The sequence below is a fragment of the Brugia malayi genome (genome assembly GCF_000002995.4).
Source record: "Brugia malayi strain FR3 genome assembly, contig: Bm_v4_Chr1_scaffold_001, whole genome shotgun sequence".
Taxonomy (NCBI): Eukaryota; Metazoa; Nematoda; class Chromadorea; order Rhabditida; family Onchocercidae; genus Brugia; species Brugia malayi.
In genome coordinates this window covers 12,148,645-12,164,712 of record NW_025062475.1, presented here as the reverse complement: position 1 = coordinate 12,164,712, position 16,068 = coordinate 12,148,645, and the positions used below count along the sequence as shown (strand labels likewise).

Here is a 16,068-nt window from a genome sequence, read left to right as displayed (position 1 = left end):
GGCACGATCTCCAAACATGCACCCAGGTTGCTCAAAGAAAAGCATTTCAATCTCTAACACAAACAATCCAACACCCCACATGACATCCCCTGGACATCTGTACCCTTTCTGAGCAGCTATTATAGGTACTAAATCTTCATAGATTTCATGTTTCCACAATATAAAAAATCATCTTTTATTATCTAACATAGACCAGTAAATACAAAACAAAATATGAGGAATAAATCGTTGCCAAATGAGTATCACTTAACATTAAATATACAATCTAACACGCAAAGATCAGTTCTGAGTAAGCATGACTCATAGATTTGTGGCCCTAAAGAGGGCCGTTGGGTTTTGTGCGCATACAGATAATTACACGCTGATGGGTCTCGTAAGGTCGTCTTAACCACCAAAACCATACAATGTACGTCCTTGGCGTTTCAACGCATAGACAACATCCATTGCTGTAACTGTCTTTCGTTTCGCGTGCTCACAATATGTTACAGCGTCACGTATGACATTCTCCAAAAACACTTTCAATACGCCACGTGTCTCTTCATAAATCAATCCCGAAATACGTTTCACACCACCACGTCGTGCCAAACGTCGAATAGCTGGCTTTGTTATTCCTTGAATATTGTCACGCAGCACTTTACGATGACGCTTCGCTCCACCTTTTCCAAGTCCTTTACCGCCTTTACCACGTCCTGACATCTTCACAAGTAACAGCGATCACAACGAAAACACTGGTAACTGTCGCACACAACTGAACTGACTACCAAAGTGAATAGACCCAGCTCAATCGCCTATTTATAGCTATTGCTCCCGCGACCTCACCGGGACACCGATAAAGCCACACCCACACTAGGACTTGAACCTAAGAGCCACGCCCCTGTCATTTTTGGCGGGAAAAGTTAACATTTCTGCTGGGAAATATTACCGAGATATACCAGATATCCTGGGATTTAAATACAGACATATATGCATAGCATAGCATGCAATATTGTAAAGTAAATATATAACAAAACGAGGAAAAAATTTTGAGATCATTTCACGAACATATGAAAGAAACTCTCGAGTTAACTCTCGAGTTAATCATTAAACTTTATTAATATGAAATAACAAACTTAATGAATTAAAAAAAAAAAAAATGGCATTACTTGATTCTTTTTTTGTCTGCTATAGGTTAAAAGTGAGTAATTTCCATGAAAAAAACTGAATGACTGAAATGAAAATTTAAATACCAAATCAATTTGTCATTTATTTTATTGATTGATTTCGTTAGTTCATTGATTTGTTTACATATGGAAGTAAATTTAATTAAAATTGTTAATAATCAAATTAAGTGATAAATTTTAAGATTTCTTTAAGAGCCATGTAATTTTTTAATTTAATTTAGCAGTGGTAGTAATTATCAGTGATATTTATGAAAATATGAGAATACAGAATATTATATCATATCATATCATTTGTCATTGAAGAAATAAATTATCATTTAATTAGATGAATGTGATATTTTCGTTTAACTTATCATATCATTTCTATCAGTTATCAAAGTATAATTTATCATAGTATACCAAATAATTGTATTCTTCTATGACTGTTACATTTAAATTTCATCTATTAGTTGTAAAATGGACGAATAGTTTACAGTGGATTTATCAATTTTTTTTTTTTTCTTTAACATTACAATGCAGTAAGTTCTCAAAATTAAGAAATTAAGCAAATTGAATCAATGATGAATTTAGCTTACTAACAACTCTTTAAAATCTTTTGTAGATTATTTGGTTTTTCTTTCTTAGTTCTAAATATTCCTAATTTCTTCTTTCTTGTTTGCTTATAATTTCTAATATCATCCCATTAATTTTAGCTGTTAATCTTCTTCAATTAGACGACGAAACAAACTAAATTCATTGATGAAATCAATGAAATGTATAGAGTTTGCAATGAAATTATTTTCATCAGCAGCGACTAATTTAAATGTTCACATTTTTATTCCCTCAAATTTTAAAAATCTGTTACACACTGTGTTTGTAGTGTATGTATAATTCCCATCCATTTACTTTGGCTGTTAAGATTTGTTGTCTCTTGGCAATAATGACCTAGTTACATAACTTCGACCTATCACATGACCCCGCAGCAGACATTTTGAAGTAAACACCTGCCATCGACCAAAGACTGGCATTGCGGCCACGATGTAAACATCTGTTTGCCAATTATTTCCGAGTGTGGAAATACATGCTCAATTATTCGGTTGAAGGAAGAGGAAGTGTAAAAAGCCAACACATGCAATGCCGCACTTCTGATTCCATCTCACACAACGTATCGCCGCAAGGAGATCGTAGCTATTTTTCGTACATACCAGGACACATTCCAGTTCAGACGGGTCCCCCAGCTCTCCCCCCCATATGTCCCAGTATTCGTGTCAGGACAACTATACTCGCCAACAGCCTAATCGAACTCAATCCCAAACCTTATTTTCTTTTATTCATTTGATCAAACGAATAACAAAACAAAAAGTTGAATTTTATTTACAATTCATACATTCACCACAAACAACAAATACGGAAAGCATTGCACAACATGAGAAATCTCCAAGGGTTAGCACGACTCATTAAATTGTGGCCCTAAAGAGGGCCGTTGGGTTCTAGTGGTTGAGCCAAGACAGTACACGTACGCCACTCACTTCGAGCTAGTGTACTTCGTAACTGCCTTTGTACCTTCCGAAACAGCATGCTTAGCCAATTCACCTGGGAGAATAAGTCGAACAGCTGTCTGAATTTCACGGGATGAGATCGTTGAACGCTTATTATAATGAGCCAAGCGACTAGCTTCCGCAGCAATACGTTCGAAGACGTCGTTTACGAATGAGTTCATAATCGACATAGCCTTCGATGAGATGCCCGTATCAGGATGTACCTGCTTCAGGACCCGATAGATGTATGCTGAGTAAGACTCCTTTCGTCGACTCCGTCGTTTCTTATCGCCACTACGCGGCTTATGAGACTTCGCTGCTTTCTTTGCTCCTTTAGCTGACGGCTTCGGTGGCATTACTGACTAACAATAGGTCCTCGCTACTAACTAAGACGACAACAACCGAACACTCCAACACCACTGGACTGACTAATGTGATATGCTCCTCGTCTCATTCGCTATTTATATCCATCAATCCGAGCGCCAACATATTAGGCCACGCCCACTCTTCCCGCCAAATGAGCAGATAATTGGGCGTGGCTTAATTGTTAGTTTCGCTCGCTGAAGGGTATAAATAAGGTCGGATGATAAGGGCTTACTATTCTAAATTTTTATCGTGGCGCTAGAGGCAAACTACGACAATCTGAGGTACGATGTCTGGTAGAGGTAAAGGTGGCAAAGCAAAGTCGTCTGGCAAGGTTAAGTCGAGATCGTCACGTGCTGGTCTTCAGTTTCCCGTTGGTCGTATTCACCGAAAATTGAGGAAGGGCAATTATGCGGAGCGTGTTGGTGCTGGTGCTCCGGTATACTTGGCTGCGGTGCTCGAATATCTCGCTGCGGAAGTGTTGGAATTGGCAGGCAATGCTGCGCGCGACAATAAGAAGACCCGGATTAACCCGCGACACTTACAGTTGGCAGTTCGTAACGACGAAGAATTGAACAAATTGTTGGCCGGCGTGACCATTTCTCAGGGTGGCGTGCTACCCAACATCCAGGCTGTGCTTCTCCCGAAGAAGACTGCAGAGAAGGCGTAAGGCTCATTTGCGCTACAAAACCCAACGGCCCTCTTTAGGGCCACAAATCTATGGATCATGCTGTACCCATGTAGGTCTAGTTTGTGATGTTGAGTAGTCTGGCGAGTGACTTGGTTTCACTGGTTATGTTACTTTGGTACTGGGTCACGTCCGCTTCTACAATCAAGTCTGGGTGTTGTTATGAGAAGCAACTATTTAATGAGAGGATTTAGCGAAATAATGAAGCACTTAAAAGTTGTTTTTAAAAGTTATTGAATAGCGTAGGAAATTCGTCAAAACAAACACTTGGATTGGTGATAATAATGCGTAGCATTTTACGAATGAATGTCCATTGATTCGATGAGTGAACCCATTTCTTTAAACTGCAATTTCCTCGTAATCACCTCGTGCGTGACCCTTAATACCCATTAATACGAGTTACGTTGATGGAAGCCTGAAGTGCGACTGTTGTGTTTTGATTGCTTCAGATGTAACCTTTAGGTGTTCTGGGGTATCTTCCATAATGATTTGTGTAGTGTTGTATTTTTCGCCTCAATGGTTCGGCGAGAGATTCTCTTCAAGAATGTTTAGTACGGCATGGCGGCTTCCGTATGAGAACGATAGACGACTTAAGAAGCTCGGCTCGGAAAAAGAACATTTATTTTTCCCCCTAGGAAGTCTTTATATTTTTTCTGATAGTGTTTCTAAATTTCCAGTTATGAATCTGAGATGTATTGTTTTCATTTGCTTTGTGGTGTTGAACAGAGATATTTGCCAATAAAGTTTATTGATGACAATTGATTGGTACAAATCACACTAGATATGCACACAACACCATTCAATGCGTGGACAAGCAATATTCCCGGGATTTACAGTAAACTAAACATATTCAACGGTACGTAGTATGAGAGTAATTTCAGTATGAGATTTGAATTAATCACTGGTGACCAGGAAATCCTTATTCCTAACCCTTAACAATTCCCCGAAAACAATTACTCTTGCGCACACAACCATTATTCTTAACTGTAGTCTTTATTTGACAATTATTGAACAATTCATCGAAAATTTTGTCACAGCATGAGTTGAGAATCAAAAAGCAAATTCAGGAAAAAATGGTCGAGGGCTCCAAGTTATCTTGGGACCGTCACAGATACATAGCTCATGGCTGACATAACTTATCTCTAAATTTTAACAAGTAACAGCAGATCACAAACATATCACTCCAAGTACACACCGACTCAGTCCAACTGCACATATCCATCACCACACCGACATTAGCAGCATATCGCCTAATCGATACCAATCCACAATTCCTGCCAATTACGCACCGCATGAAATAGAAAATATGTAAAACACATAAAATACTTCAAGCAATATTTATTAACTCAGACTCTTCAGGTAGCATGACTCATCGAATTGTGGCCCTAAAGAGGGCCGTTGGGTTTGTGAGACGGTTTTTCTAAACTGTTCCACAAGGCAAAACGAATACGTTTAAGCTCGTTCGCCACGGATGCGCCTAGCTAGTTGGATGTCCTTCGGCATAATTGTGACGCGTTTCGCGTGAATGGCACACAGATTCGTATCTTCGAAAAGGCCTACTAAGTAGGCTTCGCTAGCTTCTTGCAATGCAAGTACAGCTGAAGACTGGAAACGAAGATCTGTCTTGAAATCTTGCGCAATCTCACGCACCAATCGCTGGAACGGCAGTTTGCGGATAAGTAGTTCGGTAGACTTCTGATAACGTCGAATCTCACGCAGTGCAACAGTACCAGGACGATAACGATGCGGCTTTTTCACACCACCGGTTGCCGGAGCTGATTTTCTTGCCGCTTTTGTTGCTAATTGTTTCCGTGGTGCTTTACCACCTGTCGATTTGCGAGCCGTTTGCTTTGTACGAGCCATCGAGTTGGACACCAAGCGCTCACTGCAAGTCAAAGTATTACAATGATAGGTACATCTAGCAGACATCGCATTTTATAGCTTTCCATTTTGCCGCCAAAAATTCTCTATCAGACATATAAGACACGCCCCTTCGCGCCATTATTTTTTTTTTAGCCTTTCTGGAAAATTCTTAGAATTAAGGGACTATCTGTTACGATTATAAACTGTAATTGAGGGATCGTCTAATTTAATTAATAATAATTCTTATTATTTCGTTTTTTATTTTTAAATTAATTCAAATTAAACATTGGAGAAATATGTGCTACGAAAAATTTGAGGAATTTTTTCTTCTTTCAATGATAAATTAAATGTAAAAAAAAATATTTTAAAAAATGACTGAAATAATTGCAATTTGATAAGAAAATTTCCTTTTTACTTTTTAAAAAGCGCTAAAAGAATTGATTAATTTTTTGAAAAATTACTAAAAAAGGAGCAAAATTTCATTCTACTAATGTTATATAATTTAAAATGATCGATGCAAATTTTTTTAGTTAATGGATTATTTTATCATTTCATTTTAGTTTTATGTATATTTTTTAATTATAAAAGCAAAATTAATCAAATGTTAGAAAAAGATTATAAGCTTAGCAATTATAATGTATGCTTACTATTATCCTAGATTTTAATGCAATGAAGAGAAGAAAAGCTTTACACCATCCAAAATACATGTTATGTATACGAGTAATACGTATAATACGAGAGCAACACGTGTAAAATAAAAGTAATACGTGCACGTGCAGTACACGAGTATTATGCGAGTAACATTCATCCTTACATACATGAGATATACTTTTCCTCCCTCTGTAAATCAATTCTACAGAAATATTCCAGTTGAGACCACGAGATTTAATTTGCAGCTTCCCGCCAATTTCTGAAATTTTGGCGGGAAGGTGGAGTGATATATAAGTGGGATCGATCGTTAGTTGTGTTATTGTTTGCTACATAGGGTGTGGTTTAACCATCGACGATATGGAAGCAGCGGCTGTAGAGTTACCTTCGCCTCCGCGAATAAGCGGTCCAACTGGCAAATCCCCGAAGAAACGATCGGCAGTTCAAGGCACATCTAAGGCACGTTCGAAGCGACAAGGCGCAAAAGTAATGAAGAACCATCCTAGCTACTCTCAAATGATAAAGGAAGCAATTGTTGCCCTGAAAGATCGTAAAGGTTCAAGTCGAGTGGCAATCTTCAAGTATATCTCTGGTCATTATCAGTTGGGTGATAATGGCAAACGTGTACATTCTCAACTTCGATTAGCAATCAAGAAAGGTATTGCATCTGGAAAGTTGACGCTTGCAAAAGGTGCTGGTGTGAATGGTTCATTCAGACTTGGTACTACAACTGAAACTAAGACTAAGAGAGGACCACATAAGCAGAAGGAGATAACATCGAAGAAAGAAAAGAAAAGTAAGGTTACTTCTGCTGCTCCAAAGAAGCCACGTGTGAAAAAAGTTGCAACTGCGAAATCGCCAAAACGGAAGCCAAAGACAAGTAATAAGCCGAAGAAATCGAAGGTTTCGAAGCCGAAGAAAACAGCGTCATAGACATGTTACGTCCGTGACGTTGGTCATAACCCAACGGCCCTCTTAAGGGCCACAAATTTCATGAGTCATGCTATCTCTTTCGATCTTTTTATTTTCTTGAGTTCAGGAGGATCATACTTCTGTTCTTGAAAACAATTTCTTTTTTTATCTAATCAGTAAGTTGGGAAATTGTTATGCACTGAAATTAATTTTTTCCAGATTAATTATGTCATTCGCAACAAGCGTCGATTATGGTTTGGTATCACTGATAGCCATGATGTGGTCGATGTATGTTGTTCCTATGATGATTAATAAGAGAACTATCAAAATATCTGGCTAAATAGTGATCATTCTTGTAGAGTACTTGTACTTACGTAATTTAGAAGTTATTCCATCCAAATAGTACAAAAGAATCCAATATCAAAAGTGTGCTGTCATCCAAACTGTAAGCACAGTAACTAATTACCACAAACCAATTTACAAAGAAAATGCCCTAATTAAATCACATTAACATAAAGGTTGCATATATTCATTGTAATTTTCAAGTGTTATTCTAGTTAATGCAGTTTATACAATCACATTTGATGCCCACACTGCTTGTAAGACTTGACCACGTAGCTTAACGTTTTTTATGACTTCCAAGAATGCCAAATATGCATGTGTCAAAGAAATATATTCAAATTTTATCATACAATAGAGATTGATGTACAGATATTGCAAATAGGTAAGCATCAAACAAAGATAAAAAAGCAATAAAAATAATGTAATCACTCAGATTTCTCAAAATAGGGAATGTATTCATTAGATCCAGCCGGAGCAAGAGGTCTTATTTCAAAAAGTTTCATTTCAAAATGAACAACTTAAAAAGTTGCTACGTGTACTGTGAGATACAAGTAGTAATAATGACGAATTTTTCTGATGCAAACTTCACATGGTTCATGCAACCAATATTACTTCTGACGTTTAGAACTGGATCCTTTAGATGTTGATTGCTCGTTTTTGCGTTTCTGACCAGACTTGAAGAAGAATTAAACATTAGATTAGAAAGATAGAACTAGGAGATACATAATTATCTTACTTTTGTTAATAAGTATCCGAGAAATTACCTTAGCGGCTGGTGTAACTTTCGGCTCACTGGTATTAGTTGTCGGAGTATTTGCCGATGATTTCTGACCGTGCTTTCGTTTAACTTCTACCTCACCCATTTCTTTTTCAATTAGTGAGATCAGTGTATTACAGCGACGTTGAAGTTCCTAAGACAAAAAGTACAAAATTCAAAGATAAACGAAATCGGCATAAAAACTAGCATTGATTTATGAAGAAGAAGCCATTGAAAGATGAAAAACGCATGGAAATCTCAAACCGTTGATGTACGCGATTTGATAAACCAATCGAACCGAAATTGAGGTGCAGAACGAACTGCTTGTCGCAGCTCCTCATAAACATTATCCTTGTCAAAACCAAGCTTATGCAATTGACAGACCATAAATCTTAAGGAAGAAACTTCAGATTTTACGTAAGAAACTATATCAGTTTACCAAGAAAAAAAATATTTTAAATCAAATTCTTATCCAGCAAAAATAAAATAAAATTCATACCGATCTTCCTCTTCCGTGTAATTTTTGCCTTTATTCGTCCCATACTGAATTCGAAGTTGATGAAATGGAGCTTTGTACTTAGCTATTTTTTCATCTAGTGCCTTCTTGATACTCTGCCGCCGTTGTATTCGGGCTTCGCCCTAAGATCAAAAGACCTTTCGGTTGCCGATTTCAGATATCAGATTTTAAAACTATATACGTGTACGAATATTTGGCAGAAATTTAAATTTTCAATAGAAATTTGCAAATTATTCTAAAATTATTGCACTAAGAGCAACTTATAAACCTTTTCAATTGTTGCTAAGATTCTTTCGTGATCAGATAGTTCGTCGAGGCGTTCCCAGAACAATTTTGCATATTCTTCAACCTTAAAGATGAATATATAAAAAAATTTTTTTTGAGAAGCGATAAATAAAATTTTTCAATTTCAATCTTTTCAAAGCAATACTAAAACAAAATAAGCTTCACTGTAAATTTAACTAACAGAAAAAGAAGAAAAACCTCAGTTGCAGATTTCGTGTCAATTTCCTTCGCAATATTTTCCAAATCATGTCTTCCATATTTTTCGTTCGCTTTGATAAATTGTTGAAATTCTCGACGACTCCAATTACTTTGCCCCTAGAAGTATCAATAGTAACGAAAGATTATCTTCAACAACTTGCATAACTTAATACTTCAAAACTACTTGTGTTAGCAGTTGGATCTTTTCGTTTTGCTCTTCTTCAGTCAGTGGTACGGCGCTGTCAATTTTTTTCTGCTCCTCTTTTTGTTTCCTTTCCGCCTCTTTAGTTGCAAGATCTGGTGGTCTTTGTGCCTGAAAATCAAAAAATAAGCGCACGCACAATATTGTATCAACGATTCAATTTCAAAAACTTTATGAGACCTCAGTGTGATTTAAACGCAAATTCATGAAATGATACTGCTACCAATGACAAAAAGATTAAAAAAATGTCAAAAAAAAATGTATTAAGTTTTAATATAAACTAAAAAGTATGTATTAAGTTTTAATATAAATCATTTTTTATTAAGTGTAGGAACTATTAAGTGCCATTCGTTTGCCATAAAGTTTAAGTTATGCTCCGGATAAGAAGTCATGATCAGGTTACTGACTCCTTTCCTTTTCATTCCAGTACTTCAGTAGGCGTTTTCAGTTTATTAATTAATTGGAGCAATAAATATACTCCTGTATTATCCGATCATCTAAGATCAGGCAGTTCTACTTATCCCATCGACCATTGCTCTGAATTTACGTAACCTTAAAGCCTATATAGAGATACTAAAGAGTAACAATTCCCATGCATATCGAGAAAATTTGTAATAAAAAAAATTAAGACATACTCTATATCCGATTGTTTTCCGATGCAAATAAACTTCCTTTTCAAGCAACTCAAATAATCGCTTTGGATAGAACTGAAAATCCTGAACATTAGGTTGTTTTGGTGGCCTTGGTGCTTTCGGTGCTTTTGGTTCTGCATGTCCTCCTCGCATCGCCTCTCTACAAATGATACATCAGCAAAACTGTAGGATTTGAACCAAGGAAAACGGTACGAAAATATCCTCGTGCTAAATAATAAACTATTCAGTCGAAATGAAAATCAACGAATACAATCCTATTGCATCTAAGTCACAGCTCTGAAAATTAAAGACAGATGAACAGTAATAAATCAATCAATATTGAATTCCATCAGTACTAAAATATCAAAAAAAAATTTTTGTGAAAGATAACCTAAAATAGGCGTCGACTTGATAATTTGCTTTCCGTTCTCGCTTCGGTGGTTCAATCCAATAGCCAATCCCTCCAACATTTTTCTGTTTCTCACGATAGTCTTCTCCTTCAAACTTGTAAACTGTGTAGTTGCTATCAGCATCGAAAGTTGGTGCATCCAAAGCGAAATTTCGAAGCGATGTCTCTCCCATTGAAGCAATTTTCTTATTCAGCGCCTATATGAGTACGACTTTTAACAAATATGCTTTTTGAAGCAATCAGATGTGAAAAAATATCAAAAATCATTGCAGACTGTAGGTGATTGTACCTCCGTTTTCTGCTCTGCTTTTTCCAAAATAGTATCTATATTTTCGTCGGTAATTGTACTGTCTTTGGAAGCAAACACTTGATCAGCTCCATGTCTGATCATATCCAGCATGTCTTCTTTGCCCAAAGCTTTCTGGGAATCGGTCAACCGTCCCTAAAAATCGAAAAAAAACAAGTAGAACAAGATATCCAATCAACTAATAATAATTGTTGACTTAAGAGGTTAGCATAAATCTAAGAATTGAAATTTTGAACAAAATATATTTGAGTATTAGCGAGACGACGCAGATAATAATAGGAAAAAAGATAAAGAATGATGACAATCAATTAAATGTCCAAAATATATAATTTCAAAACACGAATCTAGAAGCCTCAATTCGGTACTGTCATACAGTTTTAAATTAAAGTGTTCAGTACTTGTTGTATAACGATTGAATCAAGATGAAGTTTCATTTCCGCTCGCTCAATGATTCTTTCATCTACAGTGTTATCTGTTATAAAGCGAAAAACGCGAACTTGTTTCTTCTGTCCAATACGATGTGCTCGATCCTAAATCACGCGTTTAATAAAAACGATAGCATTCAAAGTTTTTCAAATTTCCTTAAATAAGCAAATACCTCTAACTAGTTTGTAGACTAACCGTTAAACTTGCAAAACAAGATTATAAGATAATATAAGTAAAGCACAAAAACCGAGATTTCGCCATATAAAGCGAGAACAGTTCATAACATTAAGGTATTGCATATGAGATTTCCAGAAGTTAAATTATGGAAAATACTAACCATCGCTTGTAAATCTACTTGTGGATTCCAGTCACTATCGTAAATGATAACAACATCCGCAGCAGTAAGATTAATTCCAAGACCACCTGCGCGTGTTGTAAGCATAAAAATGAATTTGTCTGAATCTGGCTTATTAAATTCATCAATGGATTTCTGACGCTCATCATGAACAGTCTGTCCATCTAAGCGACAGTAGCGATAACCGCGCCACCAACAGTAATCTTCCAATAAATCCAGCATTCGAGACATCGATGAAAATATCAAGACACGAGAGCCTAAAAAACTTCAAAATTCCGTTTCCCATGGACAAAACTATTAGTAAAAAATTAGTTAGTTCTTATATATTAGAAGTAACTAATTCACAATACATTTTAAGTTAGAAGATCAAAAAACGACGAAAATATTTTTTTAACCTTGTGCCTTCAGTTTCACCAGTAACTTATCCAAAAGAACCATTTTCCCTGAGTTATCAACAAGATGCTGATCTGTAGTATATGGTGGACCCGGTTCAGCACCATCAAATAAATATGGGTGATTACAACATTTCCGTAAGTGCATCAATATATTCATTATTCGTGCCTTAAAAAAAACAACTGACTTCTTTTCAGAAAACAGCGCACTAATTCGTTTAAAACGTTCATCCCCTCTCTTTATCTAACAAAAATAATAAAAAACACAAAACGATTTCTAATTCATAAATAAGTAAATATGAATATTATGCTTACATAGAAATGTTAACACCTAGTATGGCACCTCCCAAATCCCTATCGACTGAGGCTAGGTTCAAATCGAGCATCCCGAAATAAAAATTTTACTGCACTTGAATTGGTTTGTATTTCCCAGAAAAATAACTAACCTTCTCCAATTTGCCGGCACCATTAACGACATCGATATCTTTCATTAAGATCCTGGTATACCTATAAATAAAAATTTCAGGAAGTTAAAAATTTCTTGTAGTAAAATTGAAATACAATGTATAAACTAACATTCTTAATCATTTTGGCATCGTTCAATAAAACTGTGATTGCTATACCAGTTAAATATAATGAAAACAGACAATTGTATGATCAATGCTCCACATCTTCAGTGAATTACAAAGACTTTAGTTGGATATCAAATAAGGTTACCATTCTCGCTGCATCTTTGACAAACCCACATAAATCTTAACTTCTTTCTTTGGAAGAAGAGTCTTCTCGACATCCGATTTTAAACGACGTAATAAAAATGGTTTCAAAACCTGAATAAAACACATATATCATCGAAATATGTTTTATATTTAAATTTTTTACATCTGTATTTGAATTTTGCGATGCTCCTCTATAGAAAAGCCACAAGATTAAAATTCATAACAAAAAATGAAAATAATAGAAAGTGAGAGTGAAAAATACGTATTCTAGTGAGTAAAAATTGAAGCACGGGCAAAACAAGATGTGTCATTATTACAGTAAAAAGAGAGAGGAAAAAAAGAAAAGATTTACCTTGTGTAAACGTGCAACGAGATCCTGATTGCCCATCATATCATTTGTAAACCAAGAATCGAAATCAGATGCAAGTGCAAACATGTCCGGTAATAAGAAATTAAGTAATGCCCATAGTTCATGCAAATTATTTTGCAATGGTGTTCCTGTGATTAACAAACGGTGTTTTGACTTAAATTCGCGAACAATCTCTGACAGCTAAAACAAGTTTTGAATAAATGTCGTCAGAATTTGCCGGAATATCCAATTACCTTATGAAAATAATAACATTGATTAAACTAAGTTACGAAAGATGTAAACAACTGTTACGAAATTCAGAAATATATAAGGATGCAATAAGAAAACAAAATCCTTAATAGGCTTGACATAGTACCTTCGAATGTTCATTTTTTATACGATGTGCTTCGTCAATAACAAGATACTGCCATACATATTTCCTTAGTAATGATTTTTCCTTTAAAACCATCTCATACGATGTGACCAAAACATCCCATTTTCCAGGTAAAATTTCATTACGTATTAAATCTGCCTAAAAATAAAGTTCTATAGCATGAGAGAACTAAAGCGGATGAAAACAGTAAATTAATAAAATACCACAACAAGAAAAATATTTAAGGTCGAGTGCAAATAATGCACGAAAAATAGTGCTAGGTAAATAACAGTACAGAAAAAAAGATAGGTGATAAATATAATATTGTGAAATAAATCTTACTCGTGCTTCAGCAATACCGATAAGAGCGATGGCTTTCAGTGAAGGACACCATTTTCCAAATTCATTAATCCAATTTTGTAGCGTTGATTTAGGAGCGATGACTAAATGTGGTCCAGATGCATTTTTGTAATGCTTCATGAAGCCTATCACCGCAACCGTTTGTAATGTTTTACCCAAACCCTAGAAAATGACGAAATGTTTTACATGTCCTGGCAATTATTGAAAATACCAGTCAAAATATATGAAATAATGTAAACTTAGATTAGTCCATAATTTTTAGTTTAAAAACAAATTCAGAATATACCATTTCATCAGCGAGGATCCCATTAATGCCGTTGTGCTGCAATGAAATAAGCCAATTAAGTCCTCGTATCTGATAGTCACGCATTTCACCATTTTCAATATAAAATGGTGTTTTTTCAAATCTATAAGCAACATCAGTTAGTATTCTGCAAGTAACGTATAAATATTCCTATATAATAAATATATGAGTAAACTAATGGACTCAATTTTCATGTCAGAATAATTTGTGGGAAATTCGTACTAACCGAATCAGTGTTTCGCTCTTTTTCACTTGGTTTATCAATTCTTCGTCCTCTTCCTTTTCCGTTTTACGATGGCGGTGATCACCTTCAGACTGATTCCTAGGACGTCCTTTCGCTCCCATACTGTTTGGTGAGCTCACTTCAACACTCATATTTTATATTAATAAAAAAGTAATTCCTACTTTTTTCGAGTATTAAGAACGAGTGAAAGAAAATCATTTTTCAGCAGCTCTACTGGAAATGACTTCAAGTAAAGTGTCAAATTACTTTACCACATTTATGTGCCAAGAGCAAAAAGGAATTCATGATATAACAAAATTGAATTATAAGTAATTTTTACCATCAACAGTTTCAACATCTCCTGCACTTAAACAGTGCGAAAAATTCTCTGTCTTCTTTAGCAGCATTTCAAAACGCTTAAAAGAATCTTTTTCGAATTGCGTTCCAACATTGTAGCTATTACCTGAATGTTAAAATGAAAATAAATACAATCTTATTCAAGCAGGTATTCCCCAGCTAAACAGAACAAAGTCAGAAACACTCAGAACCATATTTTTCATGTCAATTTTTTACGAATTTTTTATATCAGTTTTCAATGAAATCTTGATCAGATTATAATGCAAATACGAATGAAATTTCAACCAAGTTACATGCAGATATATTATGTACAATTATTTGAAGGGACCTGTGGGCATTTACATCTTTATCTCCGCAGAAAATAAAAACGAAGGTTCTATTAAATCATTCATTTCGCTCTGACAATACTTATAATCCTATTTACTCATTATTTCATGCAATCATAATAATATTAATCGTCCAAGAAATATTAAACATTTAGTTATTTTTGTGAATTTTTTAGTTATACATTTAATATTTTGGTATTTCCGTAACGTTTCGTAAGAAAGTCGATTTATTCGAACATTTCAAGTGACAAACAAAGAGACATACTTGAGGTAGATGTTTCGATAATATCGCCTTTATTCTCAACAGTATCCATAGGATCTATATCAAGATTTGCTTTCATTTCCACAGTTTCTTTCTCAACCGTTTCAGGTTCAATCTTCACCGCAATCATTTCTCTTTTCGTCAAATCATCCGCTTGCTCCATTAATGGCGTCTTGTTGATACCGTTATCTTCATTAGCATCCATCTTATTCTGTCATACATTTCATAAAAATTAACGATATGTTAAGCATTACAGAACGGCAGAAAAACGTATATCAATTCATTAAAATTGTACATATTACACTTAATTACCCAGTCAACCACAGAGCTCTCACAAATGTACATGCCACAATATCTCCGAGAGCTCCCGGGAATTTCCTGAATTCTGTACTGAAACAAGCGGTTCATCGCAACATCAAAGTCACCAGCCCCTCAGATAAGATCACTTTAAAGGGGACACAATGAAACCTTTGTTTCTCTGTATTTCAGAATTCTGTTGACAAGCAGAATACTCGGTACCGACATGCCGGGAGAATGGTTTGTTGTGTGTGCTAGAAAATTAATTAAGAAGCAGAATATTTGGAACTGATTGGGATTACAAAACTATTGCTTAGAATTGGATGAGTGCTAATTTCTTGAGAATTCATCATTCTGTTTGATTTTACTCTCGAATTGACGAAAGAAACTTTCCGTTTCAAATATTTGCTTCAAACTGATCATCGTTCATCTAGATTGAGCTATGACATACTGTACTTGTTCGACTTCTATTTTAATAATTGTTATCAGCAGATTGCTTTATTAAGTTTCACTTACTACAGACTGTTC

At 35.3% G+C, this 16,068-nt stretch overlaps 7 protein-coding genes and 4 non-coding genes across 13 annotated transcripts; 3 read left to right on the top strand and 8 right to left on the bottom strand.

The window, feature by feature from the left end:
• Positions 1 to 242: 242 nt before the first annotated feature.
• Bm4112 (histone H4, putative) lies at positions 243 to 696 on the bottom strand (the record flags this gene model as incomplete). 2 transcript variants are annotated; one of them, XM_043077589.1, is made up of 2 exons in its annotated part: positions 243 to 361; positions 399 to 696. In XM_043077589.1, 2 exons carry the CDS (start codon positions 694 to 696, stop codon positions 243 to 245), a joined length of 417 nt encoding a protein of 138 aa, XP_042933523.1. The 2 variants fall into 2 exon arrangements, with proteins under 2 accessions (XP_042933523.1, XP_001892005.1); XM_001891970.2 differs by lacking the exon at positions 243 to 361 and having other exon boundaries at positions 385 to 696.
• Positions 289 to 333, bottom strand: Bm15698. The gene has a single exon (XR_006228025.1). It is a non-coding gene; the product is annotated as an Unclassified non-coding RNA Bm15698 (non-coding RNA).
• A 1,664-nt stretch (positions 697 to 2,360) lies between the features above and the next one.
• Positions 2,361 to 3,033, bottom strand: Bm3206 (histone H2B 2, putative; the record flags this gene model as incomplete). Its single annotated transcript, XM_001891969.2, has 2 exons — positions 2,361 to 2,433; positions 2,669 to 3,033. The coding sequence occupies 2 exons, from the start codon at positions 3,031 to 3,033 to the stop codon at positions 2,361 to 2,363; spliced, it is 438 nt and encodes a 145-aa protein (XP_001892004.2).
• On the bottom strand, positions 2,584 to 2,626 carry Bm15766. Its single transcript, XR_006228032.1, has one exon. It is a non-coding gene; the product is annotated as an Unclassified non-coding RNA Bm15766 (non-coding RNA).
• A 296-nt stretch (positions 3,034 to 3,329) lies between the features above and the next one.
• Bm7650 (histone H2A, putative) lies at positions 3,330 to 3,710 on the top strand (the record flags this gene model as incomplete). The annotated part of the gene is made up of 1 exon (XM_001891968.2): positions 3,330 to 3,710. One exon carries the CDS (start codon positions 3,330 to 3,332, stop codon positions 3,708 to 3,710), a length of 381 nt encoding a protein of 126 aa, XP_001892003.1.
• Positions 3,711 to 3,731: 21 nt separating this feature from the next.
• Bm15578 lies at positions 3,732 to 3,776 on the bottom strand. The gene has a single exon (XR_006227963.1). It is a non-coding gene; the product is annotated as an Unclassified non-coding RNA Bm15578 (non-coding RNA).
• A 436-nt stretch (positions 3,777 to 4,212) lies between these two features.
• On the top strand, positions 4,213 to 4,470 carry Bm14716 (Uncharacterized protein; the record flags this gene model as incomplete). Its single annotated transcript, XM_001891967.2, has 1 exon — positions 4,213 to 4,470. The coding sequence occupies one exon, from the start codon at positions 4,213 to 4,215 to the stop codon at positions 4,468 to 4,470; it is 258 nt and encodes an 85-aa protein (XP_001892002.2).
• Positions 4,471 to 5,180: 710 nt separating this feature from the next.
• Bma-his-73 (histone H3, putative) lies at positions 5,181 to 5,730 on the bottom strand (the record flags this gene model as incomplete). Its single annotated transcript, XM_001891966.2, has 2 exons — positions 5,181 to 5,613; positions 5,705 to 5,730. The coding sequence occupies 2 exons, from the start codon at positions 5,728 to 5,730 to the stop codon at positions 5,181 to 5,183; spliced, it is 459 nt and encodes a 152-aa protein (XP_001892001.2).
• An 869-nt stretch (positions 5,731 to 6,599) lies between these two features.
• Positions 6,600 to 7,375, top strand: Bm2311 (linker histone H1 and H5 family protein; the record flags this gene model as incomplete). Its single annotated transcript, XM_001891965.2, has 2 exons — positions 6,600 to 7,035; positions 7,371 to 7,375. The coding sequence occupies 2 exons, from the start codon at positions 6,600 to 6,602 to the stop codon at positions 7,373 to 7,375; spliced, it is 441 nt and encodes a 146-aa protein (XP_001892000.2).
• Bm15577 lies at positions 7,203 to 7,248 on the bottom strand. The gene has a single exon (XR_006227962.1). It is a non-coding gene; the product is annotated as an Unclassified non-coding RNA Bm15577 (non-coding RNA).
• Positions 7,376 to 8,101: 726 nt separating the features above from the next.
• Bma-isw-1 (putative global transcription activator SNF2L, putative) lies at positions 8,102 to 15,448 on the bottom strand (the record flags this gene model as incomplete). Of its 2 annotated transcripts, none has more annotated exons than XM_043077587.1 (22): positions 8,102 to 8,167; positions 8,258 to 8,404; positions 8,515 to 8,641; positions 8,750 to 8,889; positions 9,036 to 9,116; positions 9,251 to 9,367; positions 9,435 to 9,563; positions 10,088 to 10,244; positions 10,476 to 10,690; positions 10,783 to 10,935; positions 11,199 to 11,330; positions 11,564 to 11,838; positions 11,977 to 12,142; positions 12,420 to 12,480; positions 12,691 to 12,800; positions 13,042 to 13,239; positions 13,415 to 13,570; positions 13,754 to 13,933; positions 14,058 to 14,178; positions 14,302 to 14,437; positions 14,639 to 14,761; positions 15,247 to 15,448. In XM_043077587.1, 22 exons carry the CDS (start codon positions 15,446 to 15,448, stop codon positions 8,102 to 8,104), a joined length of 3,192 nt encoding a protein of 1,063 aa, XP_042933521.1. The 2 variants fall into 2 exon arrangements, with proteins under 2 accessions (XP_042933521.1, XP_042933522.1); XM_043077588.1 differs by having other exon boundaries at positions 15,247 to 15,373.
• Positions 15,449 to 16,068: the final 620 nt, after the last annotated feature.